The 20,285-nt window shown below is 36.8% G+C and overlaps 1 protein-coding gene across 1 annotated transcript in view; it reads left to right on the top strand.

The window, feature by feature from the left end:
• Window positions 1-1,664: 1,664 nt before the first annotated feature.
• The window catches only part of LOC131071515 (glutamate-1-semialdehyde 2,1-aminomutase, chloroplastic), a 29,284-nt gene continuing 10,663 nt past the window's right edge, over window positions 1,665-20,285 (top strand). Inside the window, exons 1-2 of the mRNA XM_058007407.2 lie at window positions 1,665-2,107; window positions 16,627-16,800. Of these exons, the coding sequence (XP_057863390.2) occupies window positions 1,877-2,107; window positions 16,627-16,800 (405 nt within the window). The 5' untranslated portion in view covers window positions 1,665-1,876. The remainder of the gene's footprint in view (window positions 2,108-16,626; window positions 16,801-20,285) is intronic.

Raw genomic sequence — 20,285 nt, 5'->3', positions numbered from 1 at the left:
TTTTTCCTTTATCAGCCCTATCTTGACTCTGGGCCAGTTGTTGAGGTTGGTGCCCCACTGGTTTATATCTAGGGCATTTACATTGTAAATGACCATACTCATGACACAGACGACAACGAAAAGGTAAAGTCTCATAGTCTAGCTGTTGAACCCATGAGTAAGAACCCGCACATATATCTATAGCATATGGTAATGGTTTACTAAGATCAATTTCAACACAAATGCGCGTAAAGGTCATTACCTTTCTCCCTAGGGTTTGCGATGAAGATCCCACTGGTTTCCCCAACAGTGCAGCTAGCATTCGTAACACATCCTCTCGACAACATTCCACTGGAAGACGTGGTAAATGAACCCATACAGGAACCCTGTTTGGGAGCTCCTCCGAAGGGTTAAACCCCGCATGCCAAGGTTTGATGAACAACCACACCTAGTTGTAAAAATACGGGCCTCCTTCAAAAACCCTATTGCGGTCCTCCATATAGTTGAAAGTAACCATGAAATAGTTGTTCGCCAGCAGCATAATCTCCATTTCCCCATTTGGTGCCCAAGACCTCTGCGCCTAGTTTTCCAAGAACTGTAGGGAGACCCTCATTCCCAAAAATTTGCAGTAGAGCGAGTGTTTTGAAAAGTACTCAACATCTTCAGCTATCATCTCTGAAGGAATAACCAGCTTCGACCTTTCACTGCATCTCTCTAGACACCCATTAATCTTCGTAAGGCGAGAACTACCAGTACTTCCAGACCCCGGTTCTGAGGAGAATAGATTATTGGAAAATGTCTTCATATTCTGAGGTGGGGGTTTAGAACCCACCGCAGCACGAAAGTCCATGGCTGGAGCCACCTGAGAGGTCTCACCACCAAAACCCGACATCAGAGCTCAAAAAAGATTTAAAAGGTGACAAAGGGCAACCAAGGACCCCAACCCGAGGAGCCCCTTGAGAAAGCGCTGCCCCTAAGGCTCCCCCCCTTCCAAGCTCCTCCAAAAGATGACACCAAACGGACCCCCAAAACCCACGGGAGCCCCACCGGAAGCCCACTGCCCGCAGCAGTCCGGAGCCCTTCCTCCCGCGTAGCCAACCCTTACTCCTGCGCAGCCAATCCTTCCCCCGACGACCAGCGAAGCAGCCCTATCCCCCCAGCCGCTCCCAGCCCGTCGCTCTCCCCCAACACCCTTCACTTCCCTCCCCCTCTGCACCTGCAACAAGAATCTCCCGTGAGCTAGGGCTTCGAAACCCTAGCTCGACCGCGAAGTCCTTTGCATGCGTGCCATCATCCAGATTCTCATTCCATTAAATGTTAATTTAATTAACTCCAGCATTTTAAAAATATTAAAAAACTTCTATCTTCACTATTTTTTTTGACAAAACAATTTCTATTAAATAGAAAGAAGTGATATCAATGATGAATTTAAGACAATTTTTCAACATTACACATTTTACAATATTTATTAATCAATTAAAATTAAAAATTATGGTATATTTTGAATTCCAATTAATTAATATATACTCTTGAATTTAGGTCCTCATATTTAATAGACAATACACTACCTAATTTATTGTAAGATTCTTTTATGTGCCTTTCAATGCTTATCTATTTTGTTGACTATGGATAGATCCCATAAATTATTTGATCCAATAGACGTCATTAAAAACATTCATTTCATTCAGTGGTAGAGAGGTTTTGGCACTAAAAATCCATTTTCTCCAAACGTTTCTAATACCCGGATTAACGTCTTAATGTCTACTTTTAAGTATACTCCACAGTGGTGGTACTTCTACTATACTACCAGAGGATAAGATTTTATATGTCCTGTCCTTCAGTCTAGCTGGGTAAAGGGCTTATCTTTCTTTCTTCAAATCCAACCCAATCTAATTCTATGGCATCAACAATGGCAGTTACTAGTGCTACTCAGAGGCCTCCTTGTTTCGATGGAGAATGGTCTGGCTTGTCAAGTAGGAATCTTAAAAACCAGATTAGAATACCGACCTCAATTTTACAGTGTCCATCTACCAGTAAATCTAGATGTAGCAGGGTAATTGCGATGGCTGTTTCTGTTGAAAAGAAATATACCACTCAAAAGTCTGAGGAGATCTTCACTGCCGCCAAGGTGGGTATTTCTGTCTTATTTTTATTTATCAATTTTTTTCTTTGTTTGCCACGTTACTATTTCAAAGAATATCTCAATATTCAATGGACATACATACTTGACCTAACCCATGAAAATGCGATGTCCATGTTGTAAGAATTTACACCTAAGCAATGCGGTAGGAGACACAGATTTGATGACACTCGCTGCAATGTAGTGGCTCCACAGTGTGTGATAGAAAATATCATCAACATAGACGACAAGAATCACAATTTCTTGACATCAGATTTCATGTTCGAAAATCTTCTTCTGTATGATAAGTTGCCGTTCTCATAGCTGACTAATTGAACTGAAACCTTGAAGCAATGCGAAAAATACATAGTTTTCATGGCATGTTATGGGCATTCATTTAAAACTTCACTCTAGTTGTTTCAGATTGCAGATTTTGATCTCAAGGGTATTTGGCAGCGGTTAGTATTTACTGCTTTTATTGACTTTTAATTTCTTGTAGGTCTTAGAAGTAATTAAAACATGATGACCCAGATGGAAGTATACATCTTCACCCATCACATGAAGATATTCACAAGAATGAATGAATGCATTAAGAATGACGGAAGCAGAATTTCAAATTACTTTAGTAAACAATGATCTGATTTTTATAGAGAAGTTCCTCCAGCTCTAAATGAATGTATGATTGGTAGAGTACTCAATCACAAGGATAATGCAACTGGCGAATGCTTTTCTAGTAAGATGGCTTTTGAGCTGTAGAGCCAAAATGGCAAAAGGCAAGTTATTGAATATATTGAGGCCTTTTTAAACTCAATAGGTACTCCGAGTCAAGTCAAATGCTTGGCCTTCCTAGTTGATCAGCGATTAAAATTTAAAATACAATACAAAGAAAACATTATTATTTTTACAACAGACATTCATCTGTCTTATTAGTTCATGGGTTATTCAATATGAAGCTTAAATTAATGCCTCCTTTGGGTTAGGTTACATCGTCATGGCTGCACTAATGCAAGGACATTTCCAAAAGGGCTTGAATTTAGGTCATTATCATGGCAGTCACTTCTACATCTAGAGCATGGCCTCCAGGAGACAGTATCATTCTAAGGTGAATTTGCACAGGTTAGTATTTCAAATTTAAGAAAGGTACAATTAATAGGGGAGAATTCATTAAATGCTCATCTTGGGAGGTATTTGTAAGAATTATTCCAGTATGCAGGATTCAGTCAAACTTAGCCGACTTTAAACTTAAAGGGAAAACTTAACAGAGTGCCGTACAAAATGGACAAGAATTATGCCTCAGTTTTTATGATTGATCTTCTATAAGGTTCGGCCCTCTGTGTAAGGAAATACAACAATTTGAATTTGGTCTATTAGGATTTGTTCCAGCAGGCTTCATTGAGATAAGTGGTATTGTGCAAAGGATAATTTTAATTGAAGTAAGCCTTTCAAGAAGAGTTACTTTGCACTGTCACAAATAATCCGTTTGAAGAATTTTCAAAATACCTGGTGATTATGTCCTAATGCTAAATAAGATTGCAAAAGTCATACAATAATGAAAACTTCAAATGTGGAAGCATGAACAGATAATCATACCTCGAAACCTGTTTTTCATTCCTTCGGAAAATTTACAAGGAAACCTCCACAACTGATACAACTCACAGTCACAGGGAAATTAACAACGTGAACTATGTTGTTACAGTTTTTCAGTTCTTTCGAAAAACTTAGTCATTTGTTCCTTGAAAGACAATTTGTATGTTACTGATACAACTCACAGTCACAGGGAAATTAACAACGTGAACTATGTTGTTACATTTTTTCAGTCCTTCGAAAAACTTAGTCTTTTGCTCCTTTGAAAGACAATCTGTATGTTAAAATTCTATCTTGCTCCTATCATTATACAAATTCAGCTAAAAATCTAATCTCCAAAAAATCAGCTTTATTTACAAAAAGCGTCCTTATCACTTCTAAGGACGAGATGAAAGATAAGTCTAAGTCATTAGTTATTACCTACACTTTATTAGATTTATTTAGCTATATAAAAGACTATCACTTTGGTCCTTCAAAGCTGAATCCAGAATAGACTATCTTGAATTAAACTTTTCCCCGCACTTTCACATTGAACATGTGAAGAAGTTCCTATCTGAGCTAAAAACTCAGCACAGTTGTAGACATGCATAACAGTATCACTATGTGTTTTTTGATTTGTGGAAAGCCTTGCATTGTTTTAACAACTCATGGAAGGCCTAATATTTTTTTTTGCCTAGGATTTTGCATAAGACAATGGGTTGCCTGCAACACTTGCATTTTCATTTGTTGAACCTTTGCTTGATAACCCATCTAGTTCTGAATCTTCAAGCATTAGATGATTATCAAAGCATATGTGTTGATGAAAAGCATCCTCTTCAAGTGACAAACTTTGCCAGCCATCATCCCGTAACAGTGAGCCTTGAACAACCTAGGTCTCTTTAGTTTTGTTAGTGCAACCAACTTCAAAGAATATGTCCTAAGGGAGAGGAAGCAATCACACTCTTCATCATTAATTCACAATTGCCATTTTCATTGATTGACTATTTTCCTTGTTCATGTATATGTAAACTTGGGATCACCTCATTGACTACTATCAAATGCTTAATTCTTGGTTCTTCAATTTTCTCGTGTAACTTCTTGAAATGGTTGAGTCATTGCTTTACTGCATGAAAGCTTGGGAGACTATCTTTTTCATCAAACTAATTATATGTAGTTTCTTCTAATAAAGAAGCTTGTTTTTTGTGGAAAATAAGCAAGGCATGTGTGGTGGATGGAAAATCAAACACATCCTAATTAGCTGTTGTAGGAATGAATATAGGCTCTTGTAAACAAGATACTGTTGTGACGTATTCACACATCGCCCCATTGCAAATGGGGACCCCTACTTTTTTGCTTTCTGGAGTTTGTTTCTAGGTCTTTTAGGGTTTTGTCTATTAGCCTTTGCATGTTGAGTGTTGCCAGAGGAATCACTAAGAGAGCAGGCTCTGTTTTAGCTAAAGGTGAGTCAGTGGATGCTCCGAGTTAGGGTCATCTTTGAAAGTCTTCCTTAGGACAAGGTTTTGCTCTTGTTGCTAATTGTGTCTTGTTTGAGTTTGAGGAGGTCAATGAAGCTTGGTGAGTGAATATCATCTTTGAAGATCTGAGTTAGGTCAAATTGGTGAGTGATGAAGTCTGGAATGTCATCCTGATCTTGAAATTTGACTAAGTTTGGAAAATTGAAGAATCCTCCAAAAACTAGATTTTGCATTATAACTCCTGGAGGTCCGAAACCACTCTCAAACATCCTGACAGTATATATGGAATATAACTTAAAGTATTTCCACCTTATATCTTTCTTCCTTCTTATACTTAAATGTTATATTCCATATATGAATCTTGACGGAGAGACCAAAATGTCAAATTTCGCTCCTGACCCTTCCAAAGGGTCCAAAGCGAATTTCAATTTCGCTCTTGACCCTTCCAAAGGGTCTAGAGCGAAATTCTCCATAAGACATTCTACTTTGACCCAAACTTAGAACTAACTCATTCCTAGGCATTATTGAGGGCAAAACACTTGTTTGGATGTGAGAAATGAAGTCAAGATTTGAGCCTAAATGTGAATTTCGCTCCTGACCCTTCCAAAGGGTCCAAAGTGAAATCCTCCCTAGACACTATTTTCTCCCTTGTTTGGGCTAACATCCTTGTTCCTTGGACATGGTGGGGGTAGATTGATATGTTCTTGCCTCAGGAAGTGATCGAAAGCATTGAGGAATGAAGATTTTGACCTAAGACATGGATTTCGCTCCTGACCCTTCCAAAGGGTCCAGAGCGAAATTCATATTTCCTCTATTTTGCTCTTCAACTTGACCAAGTTTGGAACTTCTAAGGCATGGTTTGGAAGACTTGGATGCATATTTGCCTTGAAGAGGAGGTTTGAGGCGATGAAATGATGGAAATCAACCTGGAAGGAGAATTTCGCTCTTGACCCTTCCAAAGGGTCCAAAGCGAAATCCTCCATTTGACCTTCTTTTTTGCCTTAGGCCCTAGGTTAGCCTTGTTTGGAGCTAGTTTGATGGTGGATTGCCTTGATTATGATGAAAGGACCTTGAAATTGATCAAGTTTGAGAGAGAATTGGATAAATGAAGTGGAAAATCAACCAAGAATGAGGATTTCGTTCCTGACCCTTCCAAAGGGTCCAGAGCAAAAATTCCCATAACTCTCATTTCCTTCCTAGTTTTGGCCAAGTGTTGGTTTCTAAGGCATGTTGGAAGGTGGATTGATGTGTTCTTGCCTTGAGAGGTGGTTGAAAGCATTGGAAGATGAAGATTTTGCCTAAAGGATGAAATTCGCTCCTGACCCTTCCAAAGGGTCCAGAGCGAAATTCATTATAAACCTCATTTGCTCCCTTGCTTAGGCTACAAACCTTGTTCCTTGGGTGGAGAGTGATGTATTTTTGCCTTCCAGAGAAGATTGGAGTTGAAGAGATGAAGAGTCAAGCCTAGAAGTAGGAATTTCGCTCCTGACCCTTCCAAAGGGTCCAGAGCGAAATTCCACAAAACCACTCTTTTCTCCCAGTTTTGTGCCAAGTCAAGTGTGGGTCAAGGTGAGATAGGATTGGATATGTCCTTAGGAATGACTTTGAGTTGCTAGTGATCAAGAAATTTGAAGGAATTGAGCAAAAACTAGGATTTTGCTCTTGACCCTTCCAAAGGGTCTAGAGCGAAATTCCTAAGATAACCTATTTCCCTTGCAAATCAAATCAAATTTTTGGTTTTTATGGCCTAGATAGGAATGGAATAACGTTTTCTTGGCCTTTGAGGTGAATTGAAATGGAAGAATGAAGGAATAAGCTCAAGGGCAAGGATTTTGCTCCTGACCCTTCCAAAGGGTCCAGAGCAAAAATCCTAAAACCTATTCTATCTTTTAAAATTTTTGCCAAGCCAAGCCTAGACCAAGGTGAGAGAAGTTGGGAGATGCCCCTAGGATTGCCCTTGGATGGATTTTGGCCACCAAAAATGAAGATTTTGAGCTAGGACAAGGATTTCGCTCCTGACCCTTCCAAAGGGTCTAGGGCGAAATCCTAAATAGGTCATGTCCCTGGCCTTGATTCTTAGCAAAATTCTCCTTTCTAGCCATTTTGAGGGTCAAATAACTGTTGCATGCATGGGAGAGGGATCCAAAGATGAGAGTCCAAGTATAGAGAGTGAAAGGGATAGACCTTGGTGAAGGAAAACAAGCAAGTCAAGAATTTTGCTCCTGACCCTTCCAAAGGGTCCAGAGCGAAATTCTCAATTTCACCTAATTTGCTCTTGATTGAGATAAAGACATGGATTCCTAGGCTTTGGTGAGGAGAAGGATAGCGTATACTTGCCTTGGAAGGCATTTTGGAGTAGAGACATGATAGAATTTGTCCTAAAATGCAAATTTCGCTCTTGACCCTTCCAAAGGGTCCAGAGCAAAATTCCTAAGTGGTCTAATATTTTGCCTAGGTCCTTGAGCAAAACCTATTCCTTGGCAATTTTGGAGGTGAATGACTTGATCTTGGTGAAGTAATGTTGAAAATGAGGTCTGATTGAGCAACTTTGTCAAAATTCGCTCCTGACCCTTCCAAAGGGTCCTAAGCGAAATTCTAATAGGGCCAGTCCCTGGAGAGGATTTTGAGCAAGCTTCATTTTGATGTCTTCTTGTTGATGATTTAAGGTAGAAAATGCTATGTTAGAATGGATTCATTATGTGTCCTTAATCACCTTTTGGTTGGTTTTGCAGATGGAAGAAGACCAGGCCAGGGCAAGGACGACCTCTTCCAGTCCATCATCATCAAGGACGTTCCACATGCAAAAAGGGAGGACTCAAGGTGCTTTGAAGCGTTGGAAGACTAGGGGTGTTCAAGGAGTTCAAGTTAGCCTCAAGACCTCATTCTACCACAAGATGACAAAGAAAGGCTTTGCCAGCACTTTAGGGCGAGATATGCTACTGGAGAAGGAAGACTTGACAATAGGGAAGCCTGGTCAAGCAAAGGAAGTACCTCATTCATCATATCAAAGACAGAGGAGGATCAACCAAGTCACAAGCATTAGGCAAGGTGGCATCCCAGTCATCATTCCTCCGGTCGGATTGGTCCACCTTAGCAGGACCAAATTCAATGTATCTAATCTATCGGAGGCGGCACAAACTTCGGTGTACCTACCCATGCTTCCTATTGGTCCTCACTCTTGGAATGTAATTTTCTCATTGGCTAGAGGAAGTTTGTTGTAACAAACCCTAATTAGGGTTTCTATCTTGTAATCCTAGCCATTGATTCTAAGACAATCAGAGCCGTCTGTTTGTAAAGGTTCTCTATATAAAGCCCTGCCTCCTTATTTGTAAAGGTTAATAGTTAATAGTTAGAGAATAGTGAATAGTTAGAGAGTAGGAAATAGTTAGAGTAGAGTAGAAAGAGAAGGCAAAGATTGTTGCCAAGATATTGTTGCAAAGACTTGTAAACTTCATTGAAGAAATGGTGAATTCTATGGGTTGATTCAACAATTTGCATGGTCTCTATACTTCTCAAATTTGATTTCATGTTATTAGGTGAATGGAAGAAATTTGAATGATCAATGGTGAAATTCGTATATCCATACTACTAGCGGTTTGTTGATTGCAAACTTGCCTTGCGTAGTCAACTGGAATCATTCAACTTAAGCTTAACTTCAATTATTGCTTCTTCATTGAGATGCATCAACTTGACGGTGTCCATGCTTGTAGTGGTAATCTAAATATCATAAAGCTTTCCTCAGAAGATCACACTAATCTTGTGGAGATGATCCTAGGATGTCAAAGCAAGACTTAGTTAGAATTTCATCAAAGGTCATTCATTGCTCTTACGTTCTTAGTGTTAGAAATAGATCCCATTCCAACCCTGTTCCTTTTTCCTTTTTTCAAAATCAAGGATCAATAAAGACCCACATTCCAGTAATATCCAAAGCAAATCAAACGTTCAGGTCATCGAAAGTAAGTCCCCTTGTGATTCCAGCAAAATCACATCGTACTGCAAAGAGCTTATCCACACGTAGAGAACCTACATATCAGAACCTTGGAGTTACTCCGATTGATCCTTCGGCGGATCTTCAGCAGTCGGGAAACTTTGTTCAAGAGAGGATAGTGTACCTTTAGGTATTTTATTTTGTGTTTGGTCGTGTACAGAAGACACATCAACAAATACCAAAGATGATTTCTTCTGTGAATGCTCTTTCATGTATTTTTCTTTCTTCAAATCCTTGCTCTTTTACAACTAGTTGATTTCATGAACATACAAAATTATTTAAGTATATGCCTTTCTAGACTAGTTTATGTCAAAAAATTCCTATTATAGAGTCACCATCAGGTTCATCATAATGATGTTGAAGGTTACCCAAAGACCTTTGATAACTTGATATGGAAGTTGCCAAAAGCTGCATCACGTGATGCACGTCTAGACAATGTTGAGTATCATGGTTGCTAGTCTCATGAAAAAGCAATTGTTATTGTGTTGTCATCATAAGGTGCCACCAAGGAAAACCTTTCAGGTGGAATAGCTAATTTTAAACAATCATTTTTGTTGTACCTTATAAGATTCCCTTAATAGTGTTAAGTTAGACTAATGCTTTTGAAATTGCCTCCTCATGTTAGTCACATTGGTTACCACTTGTAAGAGAGGGGTGGTAAGACTTGGGATCATGAGCCTAATGGTGTTCTTTCTTATTTTTCTGGTAATGATCATATCCTCCTCCAACTTGACCACTCATGCTTGGGCTTTTTCAAGTTCATTAATTTCACAAGTTTTAATAAAGAACAATTTTAAACGAAGGGGATTGATGAAGCAGCTCAAAAGGATTTGTGGAGAATGCTTTAAAGAATTACCAATTCTTCCAACAAGTTAGTTGAACTATTCAACAAACTCCCTCATGGGCTCATTGTTATCCTTCTTTGCATTTTTAATGTAGGCAAAAATAAAGTGACCGTCTTCAGCTAGTTTGAAGCGTGATAAAAATTGACCCTCATAATTTCCTAATTTGTGGTGCATCCTGCAGTGAGATGATGGAGAGAACCCATTGCTACTCTAATTAGGGTTTCAACAAAAAAATTGACTCGTGGGAAACCTGGGTGAACCATAGGTTGTGGTGAATGTTGAGATATGCTCGTTGAGATGTTATATGCCATCACCATGAAATTTCATAAAGTTTATCTTTGACCCTTGTGGAAGATTATAATTAGGTGCGAGTTCCAAGGAATTGATATTGACTCTCCATGACAATGGAAAAAGAGGTGGATCATTAGGATCATCGTCAAGAGTGTATCACCCATTGTTTGAAATGGTTCTTTATTTGGATATGGATTTCCAATAAAAACCTTAATAAGTTCTCGAATCGTTGGTGAAGACAAACCTTTCCTTGTATGTGCTTGAGGAGATGTTTGGAAAATAGGATTAGGAATTCTTTCCTTACTTTGTGATTTAGTGTATAGTTTATCAGCCAGGATGAAATGATTTCAATGGATCGTAGTAAGATTTTCTCCTTACAAACTCAAGTTCTTGTATCTCATTCCCCAATTGAGTTTCCAAAAATTATTCAAATGTCTTCTTGTTCTTGCTCAGACTAATTTAGATAAGGATTTAAAACAAGAGTTTGAAGAGATTGGATGGTTATTTATCATGAAATGATAACTTTGAGCAACTTAGGCCTCATGCTGGGTGCCAAAAACTATCAGTATTTTAATTTTTTACTTTTGTGACAATTCAAAATGGAATAGTGTGTGGGAAAATCCTCTCTTCAAATTAATAGGGGAAACTCCCTGATTTAATATATTCCTAAAATCTAAAACAAGAAAACCAGATTGTGAATTATGCGCAAATAACTTTTGGGGCTTTTGCATATAAACAAAATGCTTGAAAGAAACAAACTAGATGTTTTGATCTTAGGCACATGAATAAAAGTACTTAACTCACCACAAGTTTTTCTGTTTTTGTAGCTAAACTATAACTTGAATTTATACACTAATTGTTTCCATTGATTAGGGGAGAGATCAATGGGTACACATCAACGCATTGAACAAGAAACACAACAGTTGTAATAGCAATTAATGAAGAACAAGATTCAAAGCAAGCAACAACTTTGAAGCATCCAAAGCTACTCTATTTGGTGGAAGATCAATGCTACACAAAGTTAAACAAGGACCTTATTTATTATTTTTCTTGCCAAACTTGCACAATTATAACACAAAATTTTAACTTTGCTACTTGAATGAAAATTTTTAATAGCATAAGCTTGACATATGTTCTCGTCTTATTTTATGACCTCAAGAAACTTATTATAAATCATCAAAGGGAAGCTTCTAGGCAAACATAATAATAAAATAATGTTTTAAAACTGCTTTTAGAGTACCTCTAATCTCTATCCTTGCAAAGAGGAAACAAAAGACTAAAAACTGTTCAAAATAGGCTCCTTCTCACATTACACATTTGCTTTAATCTTAACATAGGCCAAATAGAACAAGGTGGTACCATGATTGGTTACTTTTTGTTTTAAATCTTCTAACTTGGCATTTAAGCTGACTTTAGGCAACTTAATCAACTGGTCACACTTTTTAGCAATCACAAGCAGCATCGTCATGTTTTTAAGTGGCATCGCCACATGAAAAATGGCAGTTTTCACTTATGTGATTTATGTTTCTATCCTGTTGTGCTTTTTATCCCTTGTCGCATTATAGTCACACTTTAGGGAGCCTTTGCCACCTTAAAAATGTGGTTTGACGTATATTTTTCACTTAAAGTTGCTCGTCATGCTTCCTGCCATCATAACTATCCTTATCACGTTTTTGAAGTGGCAATACCACATAAAATGTGCTATTTAGAACTTATCACTTGAATCTCTTTGTTGGTTGTGGTTTTGGATGGATTGGTAGTCAAGTAGCTACTTTTAAGTGGTAATGCCATTGAGAAAATGCGAGTCTCACTTAGACGTAATCCTTTCTTCAGCTGGTTGCACATTACTATTGGTACTATGTTTGTGCTTTTAGAATGGTATCGTGACTTAAAATGTTCACAATTCACTTGGTTTTATTTCTCCTTTGCTCATGTCATGGATTTGCAACCACGTAGTCATCCCGGTTGATCCACTTAAAATGTGTGAAATATTTGTTACACGTTATAGGAATAACCACTTAGTCATCAAAGCATAAATATTAGAGGAATATTTGTCAAATGTTATAGTTGTAAATGCTCTGTTAGGCACACATGCAAAATATGGAAGCATAGGAAGGTGTGAATTGTTTGATAGAAAACCTCAAAGAGGCATGGTTTCTTGTAGTGCCATGAGCACATGAACAAGGTCTGGACATCTATCAAAGCATAATGGAAAATGGTTTTTTGCCAAATGTTATTGTTACAAAGGCTCACATAGACCTGCAGGTAAAATATTGAAGCAGTGACAAGGCATGCAAAGGGTTTAATATAACGCCATAAAGATTGCAGGTCTAAGAAATAGGTGGTGGCTTCTTTGAAATAAGCTAAGCATAAAATGATTCATTGAAAAATCATTAGCAACTATTAAAATGTATGCATGGTTGGCGTGAAAGTTGTAATAGCTGCCATGGCAAACATGCATGCAAAGTGTATAAGCTCAGACAAGGCACCTTCACCATTTGAGTAAAATGCCCAAAAAAATGATGTCATCTCATGGAATGCCAAGACTGCAGGGTTTGCGCATAATGAATTTGTTGAGGAGGCTTTCGAAACTTTCAACCAAATGCACTTTACAGGTGTAATACCAAAGCATAACAGAATGAGACACATTTGGGTAAGTCATTGCAGGCTTTAGAGACTGTATCTGATCAACAGAACAAGAACAGCAGCTTGGAAGAGAAACATATTAATGTGCCAAGTGGAAATGAAAATTCTTTACCAGCTACCAATAGCAGTTCATTGTCAAAGAAGAAATACCAGTAATGCTTGCAAAAAATTATTTAATTACTTCCCAACAATCAATTTGTAGAAGACACAATGGTTTGGAGGGTGCGAGCATTAGAGCCATTGTTTGGGATACATACAAAGCACTTGACCTGTTTGACGAAATGCCACAAAGGCTGCAGCTTAGGTGGAATCATTGCAACACATAGGAACAGTTCGACATAATGTTTCAATGATAAACAAAAGGGTTATAGACTTGAAGATTGTTCCTACAAGGAAAAATATGGTATGTAAAAGAAGAAGACTTGTTTGTATATCCTCAAGTTTTGGAGGATGGTCAATTTGCAGAAAAGATAAGCCAGTCCAAAAAAGACATCGTAGAGATGAAATTAGAGTTGAAAATAGTGGAAATACTCAAGAATAAATATGAATCTAACAAACTGCTTCTAAAGTCATTTTCCATTCTTGATTTGATGATAGCTACAGCAAAGCAAGTGCAGGTCACTCTAAGTCTAGATACATATGCGAGGCTCATGAAACTAAAACACAGTTTCCAAGATGCATATTTGATATGAATTATAAAAAAAATCAAGCCTAGAACAAACAAAAGATAATGTTTCAAAAGATCCATTTGGGTTGATATGTATTGATGTGAGAAATGCTAAAATTAGTTTGGAAGATATGAATTTGGAAAGTTATGGAGAAAACAGAGTCAAATGACTTATTGCATAGAGCTTTCAGTGTCTTTTTGTTTAATACAAAAAATAAATTGCTCCTTCAGCAACGTTCTGCCACAAAGGTGACATTCCCTTTAGTACGGACAAATACTTGTTGTAGTCATCCTTTAACCATGAGCCTAAAGCTCATTGAGGACAGTTTAGGGGTCAAAAATACTGCCCAGAGGAAGCTCTATGATGAACTAGGAATTTCAGCAACAGAATGTGCCTGTTGACCAATTTGTGCCCCTTGGTCATATGATTTATGGAAGAAATTTGGATGAACAATGGTGCTGACCTTTTAGACATTAATAGTGCGAAGAAAATATTAAATGAATTGAAAAGTCAATGGCAGATTCAAATATAATTGGTTCATATATAGTAGTCTGTCAACCATTTATATCAAACAGAGGTTTGTTAAGGAAGTATATGATGCATTGAAAGATACAGAGAACATGATTTTCATGAAGAAAAGATCATAATGCTTGTAAGTCCCTTATTATCATGCATGCCAAGCTTGGCAATAAACATTAAGTGTTTTTACTATGGAAAAATCTTGCAAAATCCTAACTTAATATGACCAAAGCAGACTAAAGGTGCATCTTACTTCATTGGTGAAGCGGGGGTGATCAATGGAGCTGAGAAGGGCTGGCTTTTGAGCTATGTGAAATAAAGTAGAAGTCCAGACTTCTATTGAGCAGTTTGATGAAGAGGACATTCAAGTTATAGCATGGTTATGTTTTAGTTCTATTGATAATATATATGTATCCTCTGTGGTCTATCCAAATAATGGAGAAAAGTGAGAAGACAAGGCAAAACATTTGTTGCCCTCAAATTGCTTTTCAAATGGACACTTCGGTGTTTTTATTAAGAGGTAGCAATTTTGCATTATGCATTTATGGGGACTTGTTGAATGGAAAAGGTGGACTTTGTGACATTTTTGGCAGTTTAGGCTTGGCACATAATCCAGAGTTTTCTCTCAAGAATGTTGAGCTATGGGGATGTGCACGTTCATCAAGCAAAGATGTCCAACTTTTCTCATTTCATACCATTTCAAAGGGATTTTTAGCAAGTGTGAGCAACATACAAGATATTTTAGAATGACAAGTATTCTTCCAAAGATGGTTGATGAGATATACAAGGTCGCAATGAAGATGAGTACACAAAAATTGATCATGCCTTATACAAGCCTCATTATTCAGGAAAATGTTACGTTCATTGAAGGAAAGGATGCCTAGGAGGTGCAGTTGGACTGCGTTTCTTTGATGGCTAAGTTGTTGAGGAATGGGCAACTCATGGATCGAGAGAAGACATAGTGCCTACTATAGAAAAACTGATAACTTGTCTTTCTTCCAAAGTTGCAAATTTCTAGTTACCTTTATGAAAGTGATTTATGTGACTTATTGTAACCAAATGTTAGAAAATGGGCCTTATTTCTGGAAATGTGATGGAAATCTTAACCAAATAAGGTTTGTTATTTTCAAGAATCACCGTCTTTCAAAAATATTGTTAGGAAGTAATTAATAGGTAGTTATCTTGTGAAGCCTGTAAATACATTGCTTTTTTGAATGTAAAAGAGATCTTTTAGAGGGGGAAATTTTTGAGAAGAAACTTTTGGAAACTTTTGGTTTGGTACTCCATACAAAAGGGTTTTTGAGATTGTATAATTTCACAAAGATAATAAAGAAAACATTTGGTTAGTATGTTTTGAATGTATTTTTGAGTTACCATTATTGATTTCTTGGACATTAAATTGGAAATCCCATTTATTTCCTCATATTTTGAGATTCGTTATCTTTCTTTTGTCATCGTTGTATATCTAAACATATTTTCTGGTAAAACCCCCTTGTATTTTGTTATCAGTTCTGAAATCTTGGTTGGTATTTGTGTGTCTACCATTGGGGTTTCTGTGATTTATTTTCCTTTAGATTTGTCTTTTCTCCTTTTTGTACTTTCAGGTTAAAAGTACTCAAAAACTTAAAAAAACCCTCACCATACGAGAGAGCTGCCCCTCTTAAATGCAAAGGAACTGTTGGAACATTTGTCACTGCCGGTTGGAAGAGTCATAGTAAAATCTGCAGTGACAAAGCTGTTTAACAACAAGATGTAAGAAAGGTAGGAAATTGCAAGCTTGGAAACTATTGGATGCAAAGTCTTGAGCTTGTCCCTGTGATCTAGATGGCCTATTGTTTTTCAAACTCTGGGAAACTTCTACTCTGAAAATGTGAAGTCCACGTTTTTATTGGGCTCTGGAATCATTTTGTCCTTACTTGTATCGCCACATTGAAAAATTGAAAGTTGGAAGGTTTCTTTCCATTAACTAATGCACATAGACTGGAAAACTGCAAATTTTTCAACAATTCCCAAGAAGATTAAACTTTTTTGGTGGAAACTTCTCCATAATTAAAGATTTTAACGTTCAAAGCCACACATAATATCATTTATCTGGATGCCACTGTGTAATGTTTTTTGTTGCATTCACAACTTTATTATCTGTGCATTACTTTTATTGGAAACAATGTTAAGACTTTAGACATAACTTTGTACAGAATTTTGATCATCAAGTTTAACAGAATGACACTTCAAAAAAATCAGTAATGTATTTTCAAAACCTACTAGCATGATAGTTGCTTTGTTTTGATTGTTCAATGTTAGTCATTCCAATCAAGAGGATGCCAAATATCTTGGGAAGTTATTAATTTCTATAATTTAAGAAGTTTTATTCCTACTCCTTTCTTTTCAATATAACTTGGTGTTTCATGTCATCGTTTTTTACATTTTGTCCTCACCATTCCAATTATTTCATATGCATATATTAAATAACGATCTTTGTTGATACTATTTACTATTTTTAATTTTAGTTTAACTTGGTATTGTGTTTTTTCAGGATTTGATGCCAGGTGGTGTAAACTCCCCAGTGAGGGCTTTTAAATCAGTTGGTGGGCAACCAATTGTTTTTGATTCTGTGAAAGGTTCACATGCATGGGATATTGATGGAAATGAATATATTGATTATGTTGGCACTTGGGGTCCAGCGATCATTGGTCATGCAGATGAAAAGGTACTCTTTGTGAGAACTGCAGTTTTTTCTTTTAATTTGTATCCTTGCACAGTGAAACTCCAAGAAAAAAGTAGAACTATGAAATTGGTGATATCCAAATTGTGTCACTATGAACAAAACTCTGATTTACAATTATGCACTGATATTTATTATAGTAAAGTTTTTCTCGTTACACTCAGAAATACTTCCACATGCTTCCAAAGTCACATTTCTGGGGTTAATTACTTGTGTTATAAATTGTTAATGCATTTATTAGACCATGGAGCTAGACCTCTTGCTAGGTGAAGTCAATAATAAAAAAAAGCACAGAAGTTGGAACTAAAGGGAACATTACAAATAGAGGCACTGTGGCTGCTAAACTTTGAAGCTAATGATAAGTGTTCTAATTAATTTTTTCAACTAGGTTCCAGTTTTTTATCAATCATTAGAAAAAATTTAATGCCTTGTTTTCTAATCTCTTATACAGAGTCTCATAGTGCATATTGTGTTGCTGAACATATATCAGTTAGAAAATGAATGTTTTTTAAAGTAAAGCTGTTATAAGACGCATTAAGAAAATTGTGATACTTATCAGTGGTTTTGAGTAGTTACTTAAAAACTATGGTAAATTATAAGGAAAATAAAACTTGCCAGTAGCTGGCTGAGAGGCCTAGGGTCAATTAGGGGCATCCAGATACAACAGTCATGGTTGAATCATGTACCATATTACAAAGGATGATTGACTGAAACTAACTATAACTGGTGGATGGTGGAAGCTATAAGTACACAATGGAAATTCCCAATGTTTATAATATTTTTCTCATACTTTGTAGTAATCTAGTGGTTGGTGAAGAAAGAGTAGTGCTATGCATGCTCTAATATGGTACATAATGTTAGACTTGGGTTGCTCACACCATAGCAGATAGGATAATGCATCTTGGATTGTTGCTTGTTCTAGGTTTGAATACAGGGATGTAGATCATTGCTCAAGTTGAGGAGGAGAATTGTCACATGTGAGTTTGTAGGATATTTTTTCTCATTTCTTTATATCTTGCCCACAAAACCTATTAAAATAAAACTTCTCTTTTCTGGAAAAACATTTTGAGTACTGTTTACCTTACTGACCATCTGTCATATGGGCATTACACGTGATCTCTCTAATAGTGTCCCAAAAAGTGACATGAAGACAAAGCTCTAGGGAGTGCATTGTGGTGGATAAATTGATCAATAATATATTTATTATTAGTATACAAATATTGAATCGTATTTGGTGGGATGGATTTATGATTTTCCCATAAGGAGGAAGATGTGTAATTTCATTACAATTATTGATATGAAAAACAAGTATCCCAATGGACAGCATGATGATTATTGCCTTGCAGAGGCATTTGAACATAGAAGGGTCTGATGTGGAAAAAGTACTAAAGACATTTATTTTAGGTTAAGAGAGAAGTTAGGCCTGTTGTAGGGATCAATGATGGTTTGGGTGTACTGAGTGATCAAAGGGGGCAACATAACAAATAAAGAGTTAAGATATGGTTGCGAAGATGCACAAGGCATTGGTATTTGGGATGCCGTACAAATGTCAAATTGAAATGATGCAAGGAAATCCCCTTGTTATAGATGATGCTGTAAAAGCGGAATAAATCCAATCTTTGTATCCAGTTATGTATAATGTATATGGTGTTGTTGGGTTGACCACCTTTTCTGGGATATTGGAAGAAAGTTTGGTACAAAGGTTTTGAAATGTGGTGAAACTACATGAAAGTCACAAGGATGAGACTGGCAAAAATTAGACTATTTATGGGGTTCACAAATGACAAAATACAAATAGGTTGTGGGTTGTCGAAATGAGAAATGAAGTTTTAGGTAGAATCACCATGAAATTTGTAAGAAGTAGCAAGATTTAAAACTTCAAGTCCATATAGAGAGATTTAAGAAGGTAGGTTAACCAATAGTTTGGTAAGTTGCACAAAGGGTTAATACTTAATAGGCAACAGAGAAGGAATGCAATGGTCATAAGAACACATAACTAAGTTACTGTTGATTTATGATTTTCCACTGAAAAGGAAAATGCAGAATTTTACTATTATCATTGATATGGAAAAAAGTATGCCAATAGATGGCTAGATGATTGTTGTGTTGTAGAGGCATTTGTACGCAGAAGAGTTTGAGAACCAAGTGCAATAGAAAATGTTTTGAAGATGGATTCATTTTAGGTGAAGAGAGGAATTGGACATGTTGTAGGGATGAATGGTTGTTTGTGTTTATTGAATGGCCAAGGAGGACATCATAATAAGGAAGAGTTAAGATGTGGATGCAAAGGTGCACAAGGCATATATATATTTGGGATGCTGCAAAGATGTAACTGCAAATTGAATTGATGCAAGGAATTCCTCTTGTTGCAGAAGTATGATGCTGGAAAAGTGGAACAGATGTCATCTTTGTATTCTGCAATATGCACGGTGTTGCTGGGTAGACCACCTTTGCTGGGATATTGGAAGAAACCTTGTCATGGAGGTTCTGAATGTTGTGAAACCATATTACAGTCACAAGGATGAGAAAAAAAAATTAGACTATGGGGTTTTCTAGCCATGAAACATAAGTAGGTTTAGGTTTTGGCAGAAGTGAGATGCCATGAAATTCATAAGAGGAAAGCAGCAAAGGTTAATCCATAAATAAAAAATATGGATATGTTAAAAAAGATAGGTTAACTGATAGTTTTTAAAGTCGCACAAAGGGCGAAAGTGCCAGGAACTTGATATGCAACAGAGAAGGAATGCAATGGTCATAATAATACATAATTAAGTTGGTGTTGATTTATGATTTTACATGAACTGAGGAGGAAGGTATGGATTTTCCCTAGCATCATTGATATGGAAAACAAACATACCGACGAATAGCTAGATGATTATGGCATTGTGGATACTTTTTAGGTTGAGAAAGAATTTGTGACATGTAGGGAAGAATGGTGGTTTAGTTGTATTGAGTGGTCAAGGAGGACAACATAACAAGGAAGAGTTAATCTATGGGTGCAAAGGTGCACAAGGCACATGTATTTGGGATGCTGCAAAGATGCAAATGCCAATTTTTGATGATGCAAGGAGTTCCCCTTGTTACAGAATTATGATATGTAAAAGCAGAACAAATAGAATCTTTTTATTCTGCAATGTAGATGGTGTCATTTGGTTGGTTATCTTTGCTAGGATATTGGAAGAAGGCTTGGCACAGAAGTTTTGAAATGCCATGAAATCGCACCAAAATGTCAAGGATAAGATTGCAAAAATTAGACCATTGAATAATTTATGGGGTTTTCTACCTGCAAAATAGAAAAGTAGTCTGTGAGTTGTGGAAATGAGGAATGAAGGTTTAGGTAGAATTGAAATGCCATTAAATTTGGAAGAATGAAGCAGCAAAGATTGAGCCATAAAATCAAAATATGGAGATGTTGAAGAACGTAGTTTAACCAGTAGTTTGTTATGTTGTGCAAAGGTCTAATTTGCATG

This window comes from Cryptomeria japonica, chromosome 9 (genome assembly GCF_030272615.1).
Source record: "Cryptomeria japonica chromosome 9, Sugi_1.0, whole genome shotgun sequence".
In the NCBI taxonomy this organism is placed as follows: domain Eukaryota; kingdom Viridiplantae; phylum Streptophyta; class Pinopsida; order Cupressales; family Cupressaceae; genus Cryptomeria; species Cryptomeria japonica.
This window is presented reverse-complemented; position numbering and strand designations above follow the sequence as displayed.